This window comes from Schistocerca serialis, chromosome 3 (genome assembly GCF_023864345.2).
Source record: "Schistocerca serialis cubense isolate TAMUIC-IGC-003099 chromosome 3, iqSchSeri2.2, whole genome shotgun sequence".
Lineage (NCBI taxonomy): Eukaryota > Metazoa > Arthropoda > Insecta > Orthoptera > Acrididae > Schistocerca > Schistocerca serialis.
The window spans coordinates 558,472,402-558,494,096 of record NC_064640.1 but is presented as its reverse complement, the minus strand read 5'-3'; the positions used below and the strand labels follow the sequence as shown (position 1 = coordinate 558,494,096).

The 21,695-nt window shown below is 39.0% G+C and overlaps 1 protein-coding gene across 1 annotated transcript in view; it reads left to right on the top strand.

Moving 5' to 3' along the window:
• Positions 1-21,695, top strand: part of LOC126470455 (DNA polymerase zeta catalytic subunit) — a 231,430-nt gene that overhangs the window by 4,963 nt on the left and 204,772 nt on the right. Inside the window, exons 2-4 of the mRNA XM_050098304.1 lie at positions 413-559; positions 6,309-6,495; positions 18,091-18,184. Coding sequence (XP_049954261.1) covers positions 421-559; positions 6,309-6,495; positions 18,091-18,184 — 420 coding nt within the window. The 5' untranslated portion in view covers positions 413-420. The remainder of the gene's footprint in view (positions 1-412; positions 560-6,308; positions 6,496-18,090; positions 18,185-21,695) is intronic.

Here is a 21,695-nt window from a genome sequence, read left to right as displayed (position 1 = left end):
TTAATACCTTTCACAGGTTTCCAGATTACAAGTAGTTTATTTTTAGCAAAGAAATTATTTTTATTAACCAGGTAGGTTTTGTAAACAAACTTTGTATCATTGCTGCACTGCATCAACAATTTTCTGTATTAGGCAGCTTTAATTTCTAAGTTTCAAAATGTTTTTTCTCATTCTTGTGCTCTCATGCTATTGGAGATGCGATCTAATCCAGCGCCCAGTGCAGCAACATGTATTCAGCTGACTTGCATCCCAGCGATGTGAATCACAGACGGGTACGAAATATCTGTAGACAGCCGGAAGGAGGAGCCACTAGCTCCGAAAGCTCGCATGTTTCCACATCTTTTATGTGTTTTCTAGTGCTGCTGCTGCTTGATGAGTAGATTTGTAATAATTTATTTTCTTTATTTTTCAGATTTCAAAATGTTTTCAGTTAATCTTGTGGTAGCAGACTATTACATGCATCAACCCATTCCTGGGCTGGATTTAGAATATTCAGAATTCAGGGGCTATGCAATAAAAGAAGTACCAATTTTAAGAATATTTGGATCAACAAAAAAGGGTAAATTTGATATACCATGAATAATAATTATTATATCATAGAGTCACCTCTAACTTTTTGTGATATTGCTATAAACAGCAATACAGAAAAAATAACAAGTTGTGCATAAAGTGTAGATTATAGTTGGTGAATAAGTTTCTAACATTTTTCTGTGACTTGATGGTATTTTTATTTGTCCTTTTTATTAATTATTAATTATTATACTATATGGGCATAAAAATTTTAGTGTTTAGTTTTCGTATCCAAAGATAAGCATTTTTATTTTAGCTGTAATTCAGTGTAAAAGACAGAAACAAATATTTACACCATTTGATACAGGAATGTCTACCTACCAGTAAAGTACAGTTTCATGTATTTAATCTTCATCTTTCAGATCTTATGAAGCAGTTCCTTCATTACGTGAAAGACATATTTAAGAAACAGGAAAAGTAAACAATAGGACTAATATGAAATGACAGAAAAAAATTCTCCTAGCTCTGGAGGAAGGAAGATAAAACTGCAAGGAATGAGTTAGAAATGATAGTAGACTAACTACAGAGATTCATATTTGAAAACATTAATACAATCAACAGATCACATTTGAGTGTGTAGCTTTAGCAAACTGACATGGTGCAGAAGTAAACGCACACTAAAAAGGTTGGGAAAGAATAGCATAGACAGAAGTGCCACTGTCAAATAAACTTTAAAACCACAAGCAATCTTTAAACAGATAATGAAATAAAGAACATCCTCTGGATATAACACATTGGTGTTGAAACATATTTGAGGGCTTCAAACTGAAGTAGACCTCCCATTTTCTTCATAATGGGTGTTGCAACCATGAGAAGGCGACTCAGTAAAGACCAACCACAGAGTTCCAACTTGAAAGGTCATAACTGATAGGTAATTTTTAATTTCCTAATATTTTACAACAAAGATTTTTTATTTACCTGTTGAAGACGGTAATAAAATTAGGCACAGTCATCTTCATTGTCACTTCCCTGATTGTCTAGCTCTGACTCGTATTTCTGTTACTTTTCAGTTTTTTTTTTTTTACAAATAGGTTTTTAACCTCTTTGCTCCTTCCATCATTTAAAATTATCCCTTAAACTTTTCTGTACATCTGTGTCATTGATTGCACTATGCAAATCAGCACACTGGCAGCTATCCAGTTTGTGGGAAAACCTGTATTCCAGAACACTCAGTTTCAGTGAGGTGGTAACATTGATCATTCATATGCTGTGATGCCGTGACTGGTGTTTGATAATGCACTGCAGGCATTAGAGCCCTGATATTCTAGACAGTACATTGTTTATTTTCTTCATACTGTTGGCTGGACTGGAGCCTTTTAGAAGATACCTCTCCCCTTCAACAAGATCAAGGTTGTTGAAGTGCAGTTAGTTGGAACACACTGTGTGCGTTCAGTTATACTGAAAGTAACAGTGTTCTAAGTTCGTATATAAGGCATGTTAGAATATATCAGTGGCAATGAACAAGAATGGTACATGTAACCATAGGTCTAATATGTCAGTAGTGGCTCATGAACCCATTCAGCATCTTAGATAATCTGTGCAATCACATGTTACATAATCAGCCTGATGGCAGTATGTAGATGTCTGTTTATCATCAAGAATGAGTTTGCACGGTGCAGACACTACCGAAATCCTTTATCGTGGAGCAACAATTACTGGAAAAAGTATCATTGATGATTTATCCTTCACATTTTTGAAGCAGCACATTCAATTTCCACATGACAAACACCCAATAAAACCTTGTTGAAATTACTCCATATCACCTGCATCTCTAAACTTCTTGGTTAATTTTTTTGCACAATTGTGCAGTTTCTGTCATAAGCCATTTTCAAATGCTTATGCCTATAAGCAATTATTGACTGCAGGATCATAAAAAATCTGTGATAGGAAATATTATCATACAGATCTCTCACATGCTGTTTTTGCCGTGAGACTTGTACTTCTGAGAGCAAATATAATATAGATAAAACGTGGTCTCTGTCTACAATTTGTCATGCGAACCTTACCTGATTACCTTGTGTCCTTTTAACGTATCCCTTCTTTTAGCAAAGTTGTACCAAAAAGGTGGTTCCTACCTAATTTTATACAGTACCTCATCATTAGTTAGCCAATGTACCCATCAAATGTTCGGCATTATTTTGTAACAGCACATTTTAAAAGCTTCTAGTCTCCTTTTGTATGTACTGTTTGTCTTCCATCTAATGCTACATTCCAGAAAAACATATACAGAAAAGACATCCTAACACTTAAATATGCATTCATTATAAACATACTTCTCTTTCTCAGAAAGACGTTGCTAGCTATCATTAGCCTGCATTTTATATTTTCCATATTTCTTCTAGCTTCATTTATTTTGTCCCCCAGATTGCAAAACTTGTGTGCAGCTTTTAAAGTCTCATATCCAAAATTAATTCCTCTGACATCACGACTTAATTCATCTACACTACATTACCTTTGTTTTATTTTTATTGGTGTTCATCTTAAAAACTTCTTTTCAAGATCCTATCTATTTGATTTAACCAATCTTCCAAGTCTCTTTCTGTCACTGACAGAATTACTGTGTTATTGGCAAACCCTAAACCTTAATTTCTCCTTAGTTACCTTTACTACCTGCTCAATGTACACATTGGAATACCACTGGAGATAGGCTTCAACCCTGTATTACTCCCTTCTCAACTACTGCCACTCTTTCATGTTCATAGACTCTTATAGAAGTTTGGTTTTTGTACAAGTTGTGAATAACCTTTCCTTCTATCTATGTTATCCCTGCTATCTTCAAAACTTCAAAGACTGTATTCCAATCCACGCTGTTAAAGGCTTTCTCAAAATCTGCAGGCATGGGTTTGTCTTTCTTCAACCTATTTTCTAAGATAAATCTCAGGGACAAACTACCTCATGTGTTCCTACATTTCTTCTGAACCAAAGTTGACCTTCCCCTAGGCTAGTATGTACCAGCTATTCCATTCTCCTGTAGATGATTCACCATAGTATTGTGCAACTGGTGCTTATAAAATTTATGGTTTGTTAATACTCACAACTGTCAGCACCTGCCTTCTTTGGTATTACAATTACTACTTTATTTTTTTAAGTCAGAGGATGTTTTGCCTGTCTCATATGTAATGCATAGCAGATGGAAGAGTTTCCTCGTGGTGGGTTCTCCCAAAAATCTTACTAATTCTGATGAAGTGCCGCCTCCTACATTCACCTTATTTAGTCTTACGTCTTTCAGTGCCCAGTCGCATTTGCTCCCAGTATCACAACATCTATTTCATCTTCACCCACTTCCCCTTCTCTTCCTGCAACATTGCCTTTGGTTTCTTTCATTCAGGTAGATTTCTGTATATTTCTTCCATCTTCTTTGCTTAGTACTGGCTTGCCATCACTGCTCTTTATGTTAATGCAGCTGCTTCTCTCATCACCTGTTTTTTTCCCCCTACAGGTGGCATATATCTCCTCTATAAAAGTGTGTGTCATATAATAATCATATTTAAATAGGTAATGCCCCAAGTAGACTTTCATTTAAAAATGGAGAATATGTGTGATAATAGTTTTAATGACCTATAGTTTTCAACCAGTTTTGTCAATGACATTTGGGAAGGCAGTGTAAATACAGTTTTATTTGTTTTGGTCATTGTAGTTAGTGTATAAATTCTGCTTCTTTAAAACCATGGATCATTGGTTGGTGAAGAAATTGTTATTTTCTGTCAGAAATTGATTAAATAGCTGGGTATAATGTTCCAGAGCAGTATGAAATGGAACAAGTACATCAGGTTGGTAGTAGGGAAGGCCAATGGTTGACTTAACTTTTTCACTTTATTGGGAGAATTTTAGGAAAGTGTAGTTCATCTATAAAAGAAATCTTCTCAGTTTACAAGCTGCATCAATTCAAATAAAACACTTGAGCTTTCGAGAGCTGTCTCCGCCATTGTTGTCAGGAGTTAAAATGACCGACTGCTGAGACTGGAACAGTGTTCTGCTTATATAAATTTAATGGCAGCATGTGGAGCCTTCCAGAAAGGGCCGGAGAGATGAGTGCGCAGAAGACAAGTTGGCAGTTCCTAGCAGCTCCATCCTGCTGTGGAACCGAGTACCATGGCATGGCGTGAGAGGCTGGTGCCAAGTTTGAAACTGCTGGTCCTGAGTCCCAACGAGTGTCAAGCCTATGCCTATGCTTTTGCTCAATGCTCAATGCCTGCCCTCATGCCCTACCAAGTGTGTACCCCTGGTCCCTGTTAAAATTGTTGCTATTTATTCTAATTTTTGCTACTTCTTTGATAATAGGATTCCAGTATGATGACATTTGAGCCAAAACTCTAGCCTTTTCCAATGATACTTCATGCCCATTTTCTGGGCAAATGTTAAGCCATGGCCGACTTCTCAAGTTCCCTTTGTTTGATGTGTCATAAATGCTCTGCTCAGTGTTCAGCAACAGTGCAAATAGTTTGACGTATCTAAATGCTATCACAGTCACAGGGGACAACATACATGCCAGGAACTTGAACATCTACGTTACCTTTAATGGGGCGTAGCTTATCCACGCTTATCTCTTATTTTGGAGGCGGAGTGGAACACTGGTCTCAGTCCATGTCTCTTCAGCACATGTCCCATGTCGGTAGTAGTTGCTCCACTGTATGGAAGAAATGAAACTTGTTTGGCTTCTTCCACTGATTAATAAGGCATCTTTTGTCAGTGGCACTTGAAAGTTTGTGCAATTTCTCCCTTGCTGCAACCACTTTCTGTGAACATGCAGTTCAAATGCTGAAATTCAGACTCTAGATGGTTGTCATCAGAAATAATCTTTGCCCCATGTACTAACATTTTCAGGACAGCTTTCTTGTGTACAGGGTGCTGAAAATTGTTTGTATTCAAGTACCGAAAGCTCAAACGTTTTATTCAAAGTGACATGGCTTGTAAACTGAAAAGATTTTATCGAAGCATGCCACTGCGAAAGACTCGGAGGACACATCTGTAAAGGAGATGGCATATAGAACACTAGTGCGACCTATACTAGAGTACTGCTTGAGTGAATGAGATTCCCACCAGGTCAGAACATAGGAAGACATCAAAGCAGTTGAGAGGCATGCTGCTAGATTTTTTTTTTGCCACTGGAATTGATCAGTGCACAAGTATTACAAAGATGATTCATGATGGAGGGAAGATGATCTTTTCATTAGGCACTGTTGAGGAAATTTAGAGACCTAACATTTGAGGCCAACTGCAGAATGATTCTACTGTCACCAATACACGTTTCACGTAAGGACCATGACGATAAGATAAGAGACATTAGGGCTTGTATGGAGGCTTATAGTTGGCTGTTTTTCCCCTCACTATACTTGTGAGTGCAACAGGAAAGGAAACGACTAGTAGTGGTACGTGGTACCTTCCAACGTGCACCATACATTGGCTTGCAGAATATGCATGTACATGTAGAAATACAATGAGATGATAAAAAACTAGAAATCTAGGATACCTGCAGCAGGCTAATAAAAAATTTTAATTCCATAGGTAATTACATATTGTAAGAAAATAAATAAATGGTATTATAGAAGAAGGGAAAAAGGCATACTGCCTTCAGTAGTACCTTTCTTATAAACCCCTTGGTGTTCAAATTAACTTTCAAATTTATGAATGCCTGATTTTATTCTGTACCCCTATTTTAGAATTTATAACATAATATATTGTCATGTGTGTCATAAATGTTTCTTTGTCTTTCACTTGGAAATTATTTTTTTATACAGGACACAAGACCTGTTTGCATGTGCATGGTGTATTTCCATACATTTATATACCATATGATGGAACAGAGACATGTGGGAAGGAGATGTATAAGATAGCTACAAGTTTAGACAAATTAATCAATGCTTCTCTTGGCCATGCAAATTCTGTCTCTCAACATGTGTATAATATACATCTAGTGTCAGGCATGTAAGTAAATTGACTCGTGCATATCTTTTATTGTTAAGTCACTGGCAGAGGTACTTGTTATTCTGTGCCAGTAATTGAGGTAATCAGTTTAAGCAAAATTAGCATCAATTTTTGGCAAAAGTAGCTTCTTTGTAAATGATTATGCATACAAATTGAAGAGGTTGCTACACTATGGAGTTTGCCTGTTTTCTTTTTATGACTCTAGTTAAGCTTTTGGCAAATGTTTCTTCCCATTGAGAAGCAGCATTTTCTCACCAGTAAACAGAGTTCTTCTCTGATTTAAGGTATTTTTTGCTATTATCTTTCTCTTCACATCCAACTTGATAACTATAAAATCATTGATTTTGAATCAGTAGCACATAAGCATATTGCAGAGTTCTTTCATGGGTGTTCGTAGCCATACAACCCATACTCGACAACTCTGCATATAAAACTGACAAGATACTTAGAGCAAAAGAACTGAAAATAGCTCGGGTCGTGCTTTACAGGAAGAATCCCTATGTGGTTTAAATATGTTGACAGATTTTGTTCCACAGTCACTATAGTGCAGACACTATAACATGTTAGTTGGCTGCGAGCAGAAACAATCGAGAGCTTTGAACTCCCGAGGGGAAAGGAGCAATGCTGGGCAACAGGGCAGTCACCTTCACCTGTTGGTTCTGCAAAAGTGTAACTGCCAAATGGTTATAGAAATTGCTGATCCCATCTGCTATTATGTGAGTCACACCCAACCCCTTTATGGACCAGCATTAGTCATTTCAAAATAATGCAAGAAAACAATAAGCAACACACAACTCAAAGCAAAGCAGAGAGAGGTCTTGGAGCAATTGGTAACAGATCTGGCACAATTGCTTCTTGATGTTGGCAGCACTGTAAACAAGATAGTTGAGGCCCAACCTTTGGTGGTGTGTTATGCAACCATATTTCAAAACACTGTCCAGCTAAATTTGGCATATTAAAATGTGCACATAATACCATGGATAAACACACGTTTCTGTGTTTGAAGATGTTTAGCATTTTGACTAAACATTTACTTTCTGCTAAGATATTTTGTGGCTAATGTTTTTTTTCAGTAACTGGTCTTAAATCGCATTTTATGAATTATCAACTTGTATCCCTCCACACTTATCATAGCCAATGTTAAAACTGGTCCTGCTGTTATTTAGCACCATAGCAGCTACACTGTGATTAGTAACACATATTGTTAGTCAAACTTTATACATATAGATGAAATTATAAGCTGAGATTTGTATTGGACTTGGGACCATTAATGTATTATAAGTATTCTTGTGCCAAATGCTCAAGTGCCATAGGGAATGACTGAACAAGAGGTTCCTTGAGTTGCTCATGTGATGCAATTGCTAGCACAACGGTAATGGCTGCAGCGTGCACTTGCGTCAGACTCTCATTGATTATTATGTGCCATTGCCAACATCACAGCAGTGTGCACAACTCAAGTGCCACAGGCAGTAGGAATCTCTCATTCAGTTTAGCATGATGGGAAGTTTTTCACATCAAAATAAAGATGTGATAGAGAGAAAATAAGTAAAAGTACAGTAGCAGAACCAGTAGCAAATTTTCAATTTAACTTCTTAAAACATCATACTGCCTAGTGTGTTTCTTCTTTATGTTACTATTGGTGTTGTAAAAGAGAATGCAACTACAAAAATTATAACACAAGCTATAAAACATAGTCGTTGCAACTCTGGCACCATGGGATCCACAATCCTTGATGTTGAATTTGTAACAAAGTTAGCCAACATGTGTGATCTTTTAATGTGCATCTTCAGCTTCATCAAACGTGATCAGTACACCACTTTTTCCCGCACAAACTGCATTTCATATACTCTTTGTGAAGAACTGCAAAATAATTCCACGACTCCCTCATCCAGGATTGCTGCACGTCTGCCCAACAAAAAGTAAACAGTTGGACAACTGGAAAAGAAATAGATGAAATATTTGAAATTCTGTTTCATTCTGTAAATTTTAAAATATATTATAACATGTGAAATAACGTGTGACTTCCATGGCAATACTAAAGTCATAAAATACGTGGCATGCAGTTTTGATTGTTGCTGAAATAACAGCCAGATTATTTTTCATCTTCACCTACACATTCATCTTTTCTTGTTTTGCCACAGGTTGCCATTGTTAAGTGGATTGAGGCAATGTAGAAGCAAGGTAGATGGTGTCTGGATGCCCTTCCTGACTCCACCACTCCCCCCAGTACAGAATGTATGTACCCCATCTCTTTGCTCCTAGAGTAAATCCCATCATCAAGTGTGAGAACATTTTCTAAATATTTGTGTAACATGTATCTGAGATTGAGAGGTGGAACTTGAGTACTGGCCTGGTATTTATGTCGTTGGATGTGGGAAACTTCCTAAAAACCACATGCAAGCTGGCCAATACATCAGTCTCTATTGTCAATCCACGGGGCAGATAAATCCTGAGCTGGCGCACCTTCCCGTGCCCCAGAAGTGGGTGCTTTAATTGTTGTAACTTGGACTCACAGCAAAACCAAACAAGTTGGTACAATTTCATTAGACGGTGCCATGCAGGCCAATCACCCTAACATACACTGTAAACAATAAGAATAGGAAAATGTATGCAAGCAGTAATAACATGATAACTGAGCGCGAGTGTAGCGTGGCAGGGTTTTAATAAGGCACTTGCCCATGGTGGGCTCTGTCACGGTATTCCTCTTTCATGACACATTCTCACGGATGACAGCACACTGCTAATGCGCACGGCTTTTAAGTTTGTGTGCATTACTTCATTCTTCTTCCCTTTGGGAATAGCTCGGATTTGCGAGATGTCCACAGCACCTTCCTCCATGAGACTCTGACTGAAATGACATGCTGATACTGGGGCATATGGTCAGAATTAGTTGGGCATGGGCAGCGTCACAGTCCGCCATACGGTAGGATGGGTGATGTCGGCACGAGCTCCATGTCCACATCAGGTCCAGGGCCTGGTGGTGGTGGTCCCCTCACAGTTGCCAACTGAGACGGAGGACATGGCGCTGGTGTTGATGACGGCTGCATTGGTACTGGTAGTGGTATTGGAAAAGCTGTGCCAGGTTTGCCCACCGGTGATGAGGCGGCCCATCTTAGTTGTGGCAGGGATCCAGTCAAATCAGGTGATCCATCGAGCAGACTGTTGTGGCGATGTCGGTGTCCCAGCTGGGGTTGTTTGGTTGACCATGTGCAGGCACAACTGGTCATAATAGCATGCACAGAGGCCCTCCTCCCTACAGACGTCATAGAGACGGTGGCCGCAACATTGGGAGATGACAACGGGAATCCATTTTGAGTGACAAGCAAACCTGCATGCCCAAACAGCTACCCTGGGCCAGAAATGAGACAACAGCTGCACTTGTTGATGTCACTCACTGGGCCGCAGGAAATGCAAGAGCATCTGGGGTTGTTGCCTGTGGAGCAGTTCGGTGAGGCTGTTGTCGCCGAACTGTGCAAACTGACAGGAAGACAGAAATTGATCCAAGGTAACATCATACAGGGGCTGAATCGTGTACCTTTTCATTTGTGTTTTGAATGTTCTAACTAACCTTTCGCCCTCGCCATTGGAATGTGGCGGGAAGGGCGGGACAAAAATGTGGTGAATTCTGCGGGCGTTGCAGAACTAGGCAAATTCCTGTGACACAAACTGAGGGCCATAATCAGAGACCAACATCGCTGGAAGTCTGTCAATGGAAAAAGGTTTGCCAATGCTGCCACAGTGGCAAAAGCTGAAGTTGATGGGCAACGAACAATATATGAGAACTGAGAGAATGCGTCAGTTACTACGAGCCAGTATGCATTAAGGAAAAAGCCAGGGAAATTAATGTGGAGACAGTCCCAGGCCTGCAAAGGTTGCAGCCATGGAGACAAAGTTGCCCACAAGGCAGCTTGCTGCGATGCACATTGAGAACGTGCTGTAACCAAATGAGCGTCGCCATCCAAACCAGGCCAAAAAACATGATGGACAGCTAATTCTTTGGTGCATGACACTCTCCAGTAATCCAGATACCATTTAAAATGACTGTCCTGGCCAACATACTACCTGTAATCCAGTACAGGATATTACTGCAGTAATATCCTGCATCAACCAGTAGCAGAGGAAAGGGGCGCGATGATCAATGAACTGTTTCCTGGTGATCACGTGTGTGCAAATAGTCCCGGAAATATCCTTCTGCCTGGGGCTAGATAAGCCGGCACCCAGCCGTTCAGAGGCAGTTCTTGGCGTGTCGAGTGTGGAGAAGATCGGCTGGTCCAGCGGTGTGGCACCCCGACCACAATCCGCAACGATTGTGGTGCGTTGCTTCCAATGTGTTAGGCTATCTACCACAGCTGCTAACAGCCAACTTCAACTTGGAACAGTTGTACTTGTATGGAGTTGAAGGGAACTCTGATTGTGGGAATTAGTTGTTATTTGCTTTATCCACAGAAGGCATCCTTATTGTTTTTTGGTTTGGAAGAGTTTGTTACTGTTGGTGGTTTATTGTAGTTTCCTTGTTGGCAAAATGAGTTAGTTCTTGCTCTGTAGCTTTAGCGAAAACAATATACTTTAACACTGAAATGCATTTCTGTGCTTGCTCTCACTGATGCTACTCAATGGGAAATTTTGGATCTCCTGTCTTTGGTTGCTCCTACTCAATGTCATCTACTAGACAGAGCAATACCAAAATTGAATCTGCATTAATGGATGCTTGTCATGGCAAATATGGTGTTAGGTCAACAGAATTTATTTGTGGAGTGCCCCACCATCAAAGAATAATGGGATCATATTGCTGGCATGATTGACCACTTCACTAGTGCACCCAGGCAAAAGACTTCAGCTCGTAATAAGAGACAACTCGCCCCATAGTAAACTGAGGAATTTTGCTTGGTGTCAAGAGACAGTCAAATAGTTCGGTGAAGATCTTGAAATACAATTTTTTTCACGTAATATTGCAGCATTTTGGTGTGGTAAAGAAAAACCAATTTAGGCTGGGGTAGTAGCTGAACATGCGTTAGCTGACACATTATCAAGTGGTGTTCTCACACCAGCTCTTTGCTTTAGGGTAGGAAGTGGCAGGCTATTTTCATTATGTTATGTTTCATGCATGGCAGTTTCACTTAGCAAGGCAGGTAATGATGGTGGAAGACTGCCCTCTTTCCCCCATGTTACACAAACAATAGCAAGAAGCTTGTCAAAAAACTGAAACTGCTGCACAATAACTATGAATAAAAGCATAAAATTACACGTAGGAAAATATTATTCAAAACTGACTTGGTTACCAAACGAACCATGCACAAAGCCTATTGTAGCAAGAGCCTGTTATTGTATTTTATTGTATTGTACGTTAACTGGGGGCCTAGAAACGACGGAGAGGCTCCGTCCCCACCGCAGCTGCAGTGGTCTACAACCCCACGATGACTGCCGCAGTCCACTTCACCCCTCCGCTGCCCCACACCGAACCCAGGGTTATTGTGCGGTTCAGCCCCCGGTGGACCCCCCAGGGAATGCCTCACACCAGACGAGTGTAACCCCTATGTTTGCATGGTAGAGTAATGGTGGTGTACACGTACGTGGAGAACTCATTTGCGCAGCAATCGCTGACATAGTGTAACTGAGGTAGAATAAGGGGAACCAGCTCGCGTTCGCTGAGGCAGATGGAAAACCGCCTAAAAACCATTCACAGACTGGCCGGTTCACCGGACCTCGACACAAATCCGCCGGGCGGATTCGTGCCTGGGACCAGGCGCACCTTCCCGCCTGGAAAGCCGTGCGTTAGACCGCACGGCCAACTGGGCGGGCGAGAGCCTATCATAGTGGCACTCCAAAAATCATAAGAAATTTTAGGTATATATTTGGCTTTTATTGGTATAAAAATTAGTATCAGAGTCTTGATAATGACAGGTCCGAAATACATGCACGTAAGATGAAAGTCAAATTGTTGAATTATTCACAAACAAAAAGCAAAGGATTTATCACCATTTAGTTGTGCTACTGCAAGGATGAGTGATGAAAATATCAGTCCTTATAATGTTAAAGAGCAGGTGAAGATGATAAAACCCATCAAGAAGTGTTATTTAATAATATTTGTGATGAAACCACAATTCAGATAAAAGTATGAGCAAGGTGCAAAGAAAGAGAAATAGTTCTTGACAGGCACATTGGAACTAGTAATGTCATACTAACACCTGACACCTGGGACTATGAACTGAAATGATCATGTCCATTCAGTTATGGGTAAAGCAAGTGGTAAATTCATTTTATTATTATGATACTTGAAAATTGCAGTTTGCCTATGAAAGACATTTATTACTAAACACTTGCTAAACCTATGCTGAAATGCGTCACAACATGAAGAATAGTGACTGCCCAGTTGCAGACTTGCACTACCAAAAACTGTGGAAAAAAAAAAGTTACTCAGACAGCCTAAAGCCTTGTGTTGCAATAAAAAACAGGAAGCTTTCAGTAAAAAAGAAAGCTGTACAGTCAGTTATGAGAGGGTTGTGGTTTTCATTCCAAAGACTGATTTGAAGTAGCTGTCCAGGCTACAGTAGTGTTGCATGCCCTCGTGAAAAATTATGGTTGCAGTTTCCCCTTGCTCTCAGCCATTCACAGTACCAGCACAGCAAGGCCATTTTGGTTGATGTTACAAGGCCAGATAAGTCAATCAACCAGACTGTTGCCTCTGCAACTACTGAAAAGGCAGCTTCCCCTCTTCAGGAACCATATGTTTGTCTGGTGTCTCAACACATACCCCTCTATTTTGGTTGCACCTACGGTACAGGGTATTGTGTCACTGAGACACACAAGCCGCCTCATCAGTGACAAGGTCGATGGTTCATCAGGGGTGGGGTTTGGGGGTTAGGTGCTTAATATATTACATCTCTTCTGTGGAAGAATGAAACTGTTAGTTATGTTGGGTAAGTTAAATCACGGTTGTGTTGGCTTATGTAAATGTGCAAATCTTTGCAAGTGTACTGTGACCATTTTTTAGGCTGAAAATTTCTGTAGGAATCAAAATAGATTCTACAAACAGTAGTCTTGTGGAACTCTGTTCACTCTAATCATCCACTATACCAAAAAAGCCGTATATAGCAGTGCCAGCTAATGCTGTATTGGTTGACTTCCAAAAGGCACTTGATAGAGTTCCTTACTACCACTTACAAGAGGAAATCGTGAGATTTTAATTATCACCTTGATCAAATCAAGCTGCTACCATAAAACTTGGTGATCATGTAAGTCATCCTCTGCATATTCACCCTTTGATGTGACACATTTTTCCCAACAATGGATGACTTTGTGATGAGCTTGGTTGTAGAAGACTGCAGTTTGGCTGTGCAGGAAATGCTCCACCTCAAAATCCCCTCATTGTTGTTCCAGAAATGCCTGCCAGCCAACAGTTTCTTCATCTAAGGAAAGGGGAAAAATTCATTGTATGCCATGTCAGAAGAATATGGGTAGGGCGAGGGGAGATGGGCATTAGGCAAAATTTGGTAGTTTAAAGAAAATATGTGTGACTGTCCTGTGCGGAATAAGCTGGGCATTATCATGAAACAAAAACACCACCTTGGCTAGGTCCTCACCACACTTTGCCTTGACAGCGTTCCATAACATCATCAAGTGATTTCGGTAGTATTCTCTTGTGGCATTTGCTCCTTACAAGCAAAATCAGTACTGCACCAGTAGAGCCCAAAAAACACTCTCAATGAGAATTGGGTCTTTATCTTTTTTAGCAGTGGTGAATCCACATTTCCACTGCTTGCTTTGCTCGTTTGTCTCAGGGTCATGTGGATACACCCAGTACTTGTCCATGGCAATTAGGTGGCCAAAGAGGTTCTCTGGATTGCCCTGACACAGCTACAATATTTCCATCGCTGCCTTTTTGAATGTGTTAGAGCAGTCACAGAATTCAGTGGACTTTGTCAAGTTCAAAATGACAATCATTAAATATCTAAGAGTAACTGTTCAAAGAAATTTAAAGTGGAGTGCTTGAAAGAAAGTCAGATATTAAACTGTGTTTCATCTGAGAAATCCTAAGAAAACATAATTCACTCGAGATGAATATAGCTTACAAAACCCCCATTCTGCTGACTCTGTGAAGTCATGGACCCTTACAAGGCAGGATTAATAAAACAGATAGGGAATATGCACAGAAGAGCAGCACATTCCACTACAACTTAGCTTAATAAAGTGTCACAGATGTGCTCATCCAACTCCAGTGACAGATGTTACAAAGAGGCATACTGGTAATCCTTTTTGAAAAGGATCCGTTGCTACTCACAGTTAAGAAGACATGTTGAGTTGCAGACAGGCACAACAAAAGATTGTTACACATTGAGCTTTCAGTGAAAGCCTACATCAGAAAGGGAAAGAAAAACACATACTCATTCACACAAGCAAGCATACCTCAATTACACATGACCGCTACCTCCAGCTGGAGTGGCCAGAGACAATGGTCATGTGTGTGTGAGGTGGGCTTGCTTGTGTGTGTGTGTGTTTTTCTTTTTCTTGCCAGAGAAGGCTTTGGCCAGAAGCTGAATGTGTAACAGTCTTTTCGTTGTGTGTACTTGCAACTCAGTGTATCATCTTTATGGTGAGTAGCAATGTATCCTTTTCAGAATATTGTTGATTTTCCAACCTGGACTTATCACTGTGTGATATTGGAAAATATTCAAGATTGTATGTTTCAAGAACATTCAAGCACATGTATCTTCTTCTCAGATATATCTAACAAACTGGTGGTAATAAAATCATAAAAATTCAAACTCATATGGATGCGTACTGAAAGTAATTCTTCCTGCACGTCATTTATGAACGGAACAGGAAAACATTTCGGAGAGGAGGGGGGAGGAGATAATTGTGGTACATGAGATGTCCTTTGCCAACACTCCATTAGGTGATTTACATAGTATGCATGCAGTTTTAAAAGTAAAGGATTACATTAGTATGATGAAATATCAAGCACCATTCATTAGTGATGTACTAAGTTGGCTGTGTAATATGTATTGCAGATGCAATAAATTTCCAAACAAGTTAAAGCACTCAGTAACAAAACAGTTATAACAATGGAAAAGGGATAATATAGACAGTTTCAAGGCAATTTTTTATGCCCAGGTTTTTAAAGGTTTTGGGGAAGACTGTGTGTAAACAAGGAACGAGACATCCCATTCTACATAATTTGCTGTTAGACTTACAAATGAATGTGTCCCAGAAACTGCAATTGATTCGTCCCCCCCCCCCCCCCCCCCCCCCCTACTTGAAGTTGTAAATGATGAGTTAAGGACAGTTAGTATCTGTTTTGCTTTAATAAAAACATTTGCTCTAATTTTTTCGTACATGTGAAAATTATGGAACTTGAGCAGCTCATCAATTGTTCCTTTTGTACCTAACAAATAGGCATCAGAACATTGTCCTCCAGTGTCAACAAACAGGGAAGAAATTTTAATTTGACCAAGGTATTGTGTACTGTGTGTGCCACTGAGTTCTGTTTTAAGACCACTGTTATTCTCTTGACATATTTCAGCGATCTTCAAATAAATATGAAAGAGTGTTAAAAAAATTCTGTTTGCAGGTGGCATGAGTGTCATTGTGAATAATGTGAATATAATTTAAATGGTTTAGCAGCTAGGGTTTTCTGTAGTGTCAGCTTGTAGCATACAGAGCACAAATTGTTACTTAACTCTAACAAAAAACTGTGCATTATATAGTTTCCGAGAAAAAGCCAATTTTTAATATCACTGGATGATCAAGTAATTCATGAAGTTGAACATTGTAAATTGTACGGACTGAAGATGGATGCGAAGCATCTCAGAATTCTAATACTGCAGTTCTTGCACATTTTCTCATTCATAGGATTTATAGTTAATAACATGAACCCATTAAAAATGGACTGAAGTACTCACTCAGTGAATAATAGGGGGAAAATTAATGTATCCTTGGACAACACTTCCATAACCATTCTACAGAAAAGGGTGAACTAATTTGGAGATTCCATGGGTTCCATGCCCAGTACTACATATATCTCGAGATTCAAGTCTAAGTTGAAAGGCTTTCTTGTAGGACACTACTTCTCTTATGTTATGCAGTTGTCATTCAGAATAGTTGAGAGCCTTTCCCTGCAAAGTTTTACTTATGAGTATGTACTATCATTGTTATCTTGAGTTTGTATTTTTTTTCCATAATTTTCTATCTCTGCTGTCGGATACATTGCATGTGTAATTTTTCACATGGTTCAGTGAAAAATAAAGTAAAATAGGCAAATGGGTTTGGTCTCATGTCAGCTTCTAGTAAAAGTGAAACCGAGCATATACATAGAAGGGCAACACAAATGTTAAAAATCTCATCTGATAGACACTCAAAGAAAGGTGCCTAAAATCACATGAAAGCCTTTTTAAATGATTTCATGGACAATGGGAAGATTACATGTTACCAGCTGTATTTCATTACTATGTTCGTAGTAATCACCTCTGTAAGCTCTTGGCATCTAGTGGTAGTTTGCTACACCAATTGTTTGTTTTGTGAAATATATCTTTTAATTGCCATGAAATGTGTGTTTTGCCCTTCAGGGATCATGAGAAGTGTACATACCATCAAATAGCGTTGATTTTAGGGCCAGAGGGAAGTATGCTTACCACCAAAGTAATTTTCCCATGAGGACCAAGAACTATACTTACCACAAAATAAATATTTATTTTTGTGGACTGCATGTAGCATAAATACCACAAAATTAATTGTTTTACTACACTCATGGAAATATATCTTTCCACCTGTAGACGTGCCTGACATCGTGTGGTAGTACACTATACTAGGATAATGAAAACTGCTACAACAATCAGCTTCCACTTATTGTGAGATCACTATTGTTGTCACATTTGAATTCAGAACACATTTCTTTGTTTCTGCAGTGTATACTATTGTGACTTACTGTGCAATGATACACTGATGGGAACATGCAGAAATGGCCAAATTCTAAAATCCAGCACATAGCAAGTCGGCTTCTACAAACGTTTAGCATTAGTGAGGGAATTTCAAAACTTGTGTAATGGCTACCCATAATAGCTCACAGAAGGGCAGTGGGTATAATACTTCTCATGATAGTGTTTGGTCCTAAATCACAAAAATAAAATTATAAAAATGAAATGTAGTTATTTGATCACAATTGTGATATGATACAAAAAAATTATCTTCACTGAGTCACTACAAAAAATGTGCCCATGAAATGGTTTAACAGTTCAAGAACCAATTTTGAAAACAGAATCTGAAAATATAAATTAGCTTTCTCCATATCACTCGTGTAGAAACCATGAAGGTAAAACTAGATGAATAAAACCCCATACACAAACATAAAAAAATAATGTGTCCATGCATAAATGGAAAGGCAAGGAACATAAAATAGGTAACATTAAAAATCATCTCTGTAATGCACTTTCTTTATGATTTGCTGTGAAAGAATTTAGATGCATATTATAGGTGTTTAATGTCTTCTCTTTGGAATGTCTGGATACAAATGTAAATTATCATTTCCTTAACCTTCTATTTAGTTAACTATTTGTAACATTCTGTTTCAAATGTGTGTAAAATTGTGTTCTATCTTTCCAGACCCTTCTATGGATACCACACAAAAGAGAGCCAGTATTTAAAAATTTACTTCTATAACCCAAATATAATCAGAAAAGCTGTAGAACTACTCCAGGTATGACAGCTTCCAGTATGAATAATATTAAGCAGCTGTTGACATGATAATTAAAAATTCATAATAGATAATTAAGAAATGCTTATTAATGAATCAGCTAAAAAAAGTAAACTATTCAGTGTTATTGATGCCATACTACCAGTTTCTTGAAATACTGCTGAAATGGAGAACATTTTAGATGATAATGGTTTTAAGATTATAGTTATTTTTGTTATATATATTTTTCATATAATGGTTAGTTGGTTGAGTTGGGGGAGGGGACCAAACAGTGAGGTCATTGGTCGCATTGGATTAGGGAAGATGGGAAAAGAAGTCGACAGTGCCCTTTCAAAGGAACTATCCAGGCATTTGCCTGAAGCAATTTAGGGAAATCATGGAAAACCTAAATTAAGATGGCAAGACGCGGGTTTCAGCTGTCATCCTCCCAAATGCGAGTCCAGTGTGCTATCCAGTGTGCCACCTCGCTCAGTTCTGCATAATGTAATACTTGTAATTGACAATATCTTCCAAAATTGCAAACTTTTGACTTTCTCTAGATTATTTGTATTCCTAGATACTTGCACTATCACTGGTCCATTAAGAGCATCTATGGACTATCATTATGGTGGCGGTGTCAACACAGCTTGACCTAATATCCATCTGATTTGTTCTAGCATATGTGTTGGTCGACTCTGTTTACATGTCATCTGCATGTGATATGATACTGAAAAATCTTACAACAGAACATGAATAGTTAAATGGGTTTAACCACTGACCAAATGGTGGAGTTATTGAATAGTGAATGGAAATAAACAAGAACTGTTACATGAAAGCTCAGCTTCCATTCTTATATCTTTCTGTGGAGTGCACAAGCATAAAAGCATGTGTGCATACACACAAAAGCTCATTGTCCGGTGGTGTAGTGTGACTGAAGTGAGGGGGTTGTGTTGAGTGGAGGAGATGAAATACGTGAGGAGGAAGAAATGGGGAGGAATGAGGAAACTAGGAGAAGACTGGATGCTGTCAAGGGGAGAAGATATTAGCAGAGTGCTAGGAGAGATGTCATTGTGACTGCGACAGCATTGTTGCGTGTTGCTCGTGATGAAATTGTCATGAGGAAGTGGGCTAGAAGATACAGTAGAGGGAGGTAAACCCTGTTAGAGCAGCGGTATTGATAAAGATTCATAAATTTGTAGATCTGTGAACTGTGCTAAAATTAGTTAGTCAGAATAAAATAGCTAGAAGGTGATTGGACAAAGGATGTTTCGGAGGGACTAGTGTACACAACTGAGAACTGCTGCTGCTGCTACTGCTGCTGGGAGATGGGGGAGATCTAGATCATAAAGATTGTTAAAGAGCCATTGATTTTTATGGTATTCAGCCCAGCAGCATGCTCTCTTGTGGGGTGATAAACTTAGCCCTTGGTCACAATTAGGAAGTGTTCCTTCATCCTGTTGGACAACTGGTTCTTGATCATCCCCACATGACCATCTTATCAAAAGTATTTGGACACCCCTATGTAATATAGAATTGATGATTAGGTGTCATGACAGGTGAACCAGCCAATATAAAAGGAGACAGGTAGTATTGTGTTGTCAGTACTGAAACAGTAACAGCAGAATGGGTTGGCCAGAAGAGCACAGTACCAAGGAATCTGTACTAGCCAGTGGATGTCACTTGCGTAACAAATCCTTCAGGGTCATTTCAGCCCTTTAAAATTGCCAAATGTTGGTGATGTGATGGTGAAGTGGAAATATAAAGGAAGAGCCACAGTTAAATCAAGACCTTGCAGATTGTAGGTGTTGACAGACAGGGGTCATGTAGCACTGCGAAGGATGGTTGTAAAAAATTGCATGAAGTCAATGGAAGGAATCACTATTGAGTTCCAAAGTGCTACCAGCAGTCCAGCTAGCACAATGACTGTATGTAGGGAGTTTAAGTATGGGGTCCACTAATATGTGTCCTAATACTTTTGATCAGATAGTTAATGTAATAAGTGTAATAAGTAAAGAAGAGTTCAGTGCAGTAGGTGCAGCAGAGATGATGTATGATGTGGCTGCTTTTGGAGATGGCACTGATGGTGTAGGATGTTCCTGTGACAGTTCATAAACTCAGATACCATTTTCCAGAGCTGCAGGATTTATGTGCCTATCAATGCCCTCACTATTTAATGAGTGGTTACATTTACTCATTCCACTATCTATAAGTGAATCATAATCTCTTTTCGAAATATAAATCAGTTTCTGCACTGACTGAATTATGGTAGTAAACTGACATTCAAAGGACAGTATGGATAACTATGTTAAAACCACTCTTGTTACTAGTCATAACACTGACAGCGAATTGCAGTGAAGTTATGGTGTACCTCACCATGTGAGCAAGACAGTGCCCGTAATGCATTGTATTGTTTGGTTAACTAAAATTTTTGCTCCCATAAATCAATAAATGGCACTTTTAAGCCCACTATAACACACTACAGTACTGTTATCAGCAAGAAACTATAAAGTTAATTTACTATAAACTTGATGATGTTATCTGTTATTAATAAAGAACAGTTCAGCAGTGGCTCCAAAATGTAGTAAAAAGATTTTTTGGTAGTCTTTCTCCCTCCAGCTACTAAAGAATTTTCTTTGTTCCCAAGGTTTTCCTAAATTTACTGATCTGTTCCTCTTTGCAAAAAAAGCAGTGGCTATAATATTTTCATCTGTTTCTAGCACATTGCCTGAAAGAGGAGGGAACAAACACCATTTCAATCGATGACCAAGCGACGTCATGCACTCATTAAGGAAATCAGTCACATCTACATTTACATACATATTAAGCAAGCCACTGTATGGTGCACAGCGGAAAGTACCTTGTGACACTACTAGTCATTTCCTTTCCTGTTACATTAGCAAATTGAGCAAGGGACAAGGGAAAATGATTGTCTGTATGCCTCCGTAACAGCCCTAATTTCACTCTTATCTTCATGATCCTTATGCGAAATGTACATTCGTGATAGTAAAACCGTTGTGCTGTGAACTTAAAATGCTGACTCTCTAAATTTTCCCAATAATGTTTTGTGAAAAGGACGTTATAGATCTTGAAGAATCTCTATAACACGTGCATGTTGATGAAACCTACCAGCGACAAATCTAGCAGCCTGCCTCTGAATTGCCTCTATGTCTTCCTGTAATCTGACCTGGTGTGAATCCCAAACACTCGAGCAGTATTCAAGAATCTGCCCAACCCAAAGTAGGTGTTTCAATGTTTCCTTAAATTACTCAACATAGATGTGTTAGTGGTAGTTTAGGAAATTGGTAATTTCTTTCCCTTTCTTTGTACGATCTGTAGGTAATTTCCATCTAGTGGTCTTGATGTCAAAGGGGCATTTAATGCCTTCCTACCTGCTTTACATCCACCAATAAACTGTAAACAGTGAAGTAGCTCTGATATTGGAAAATTGTCTGCTCCATTTAGTGCTGCTGATCATTGCTGAAACTCCTCTGTAATATAAAATTTTTAATGAGCTCATATTCTTACAAGCCAGAAT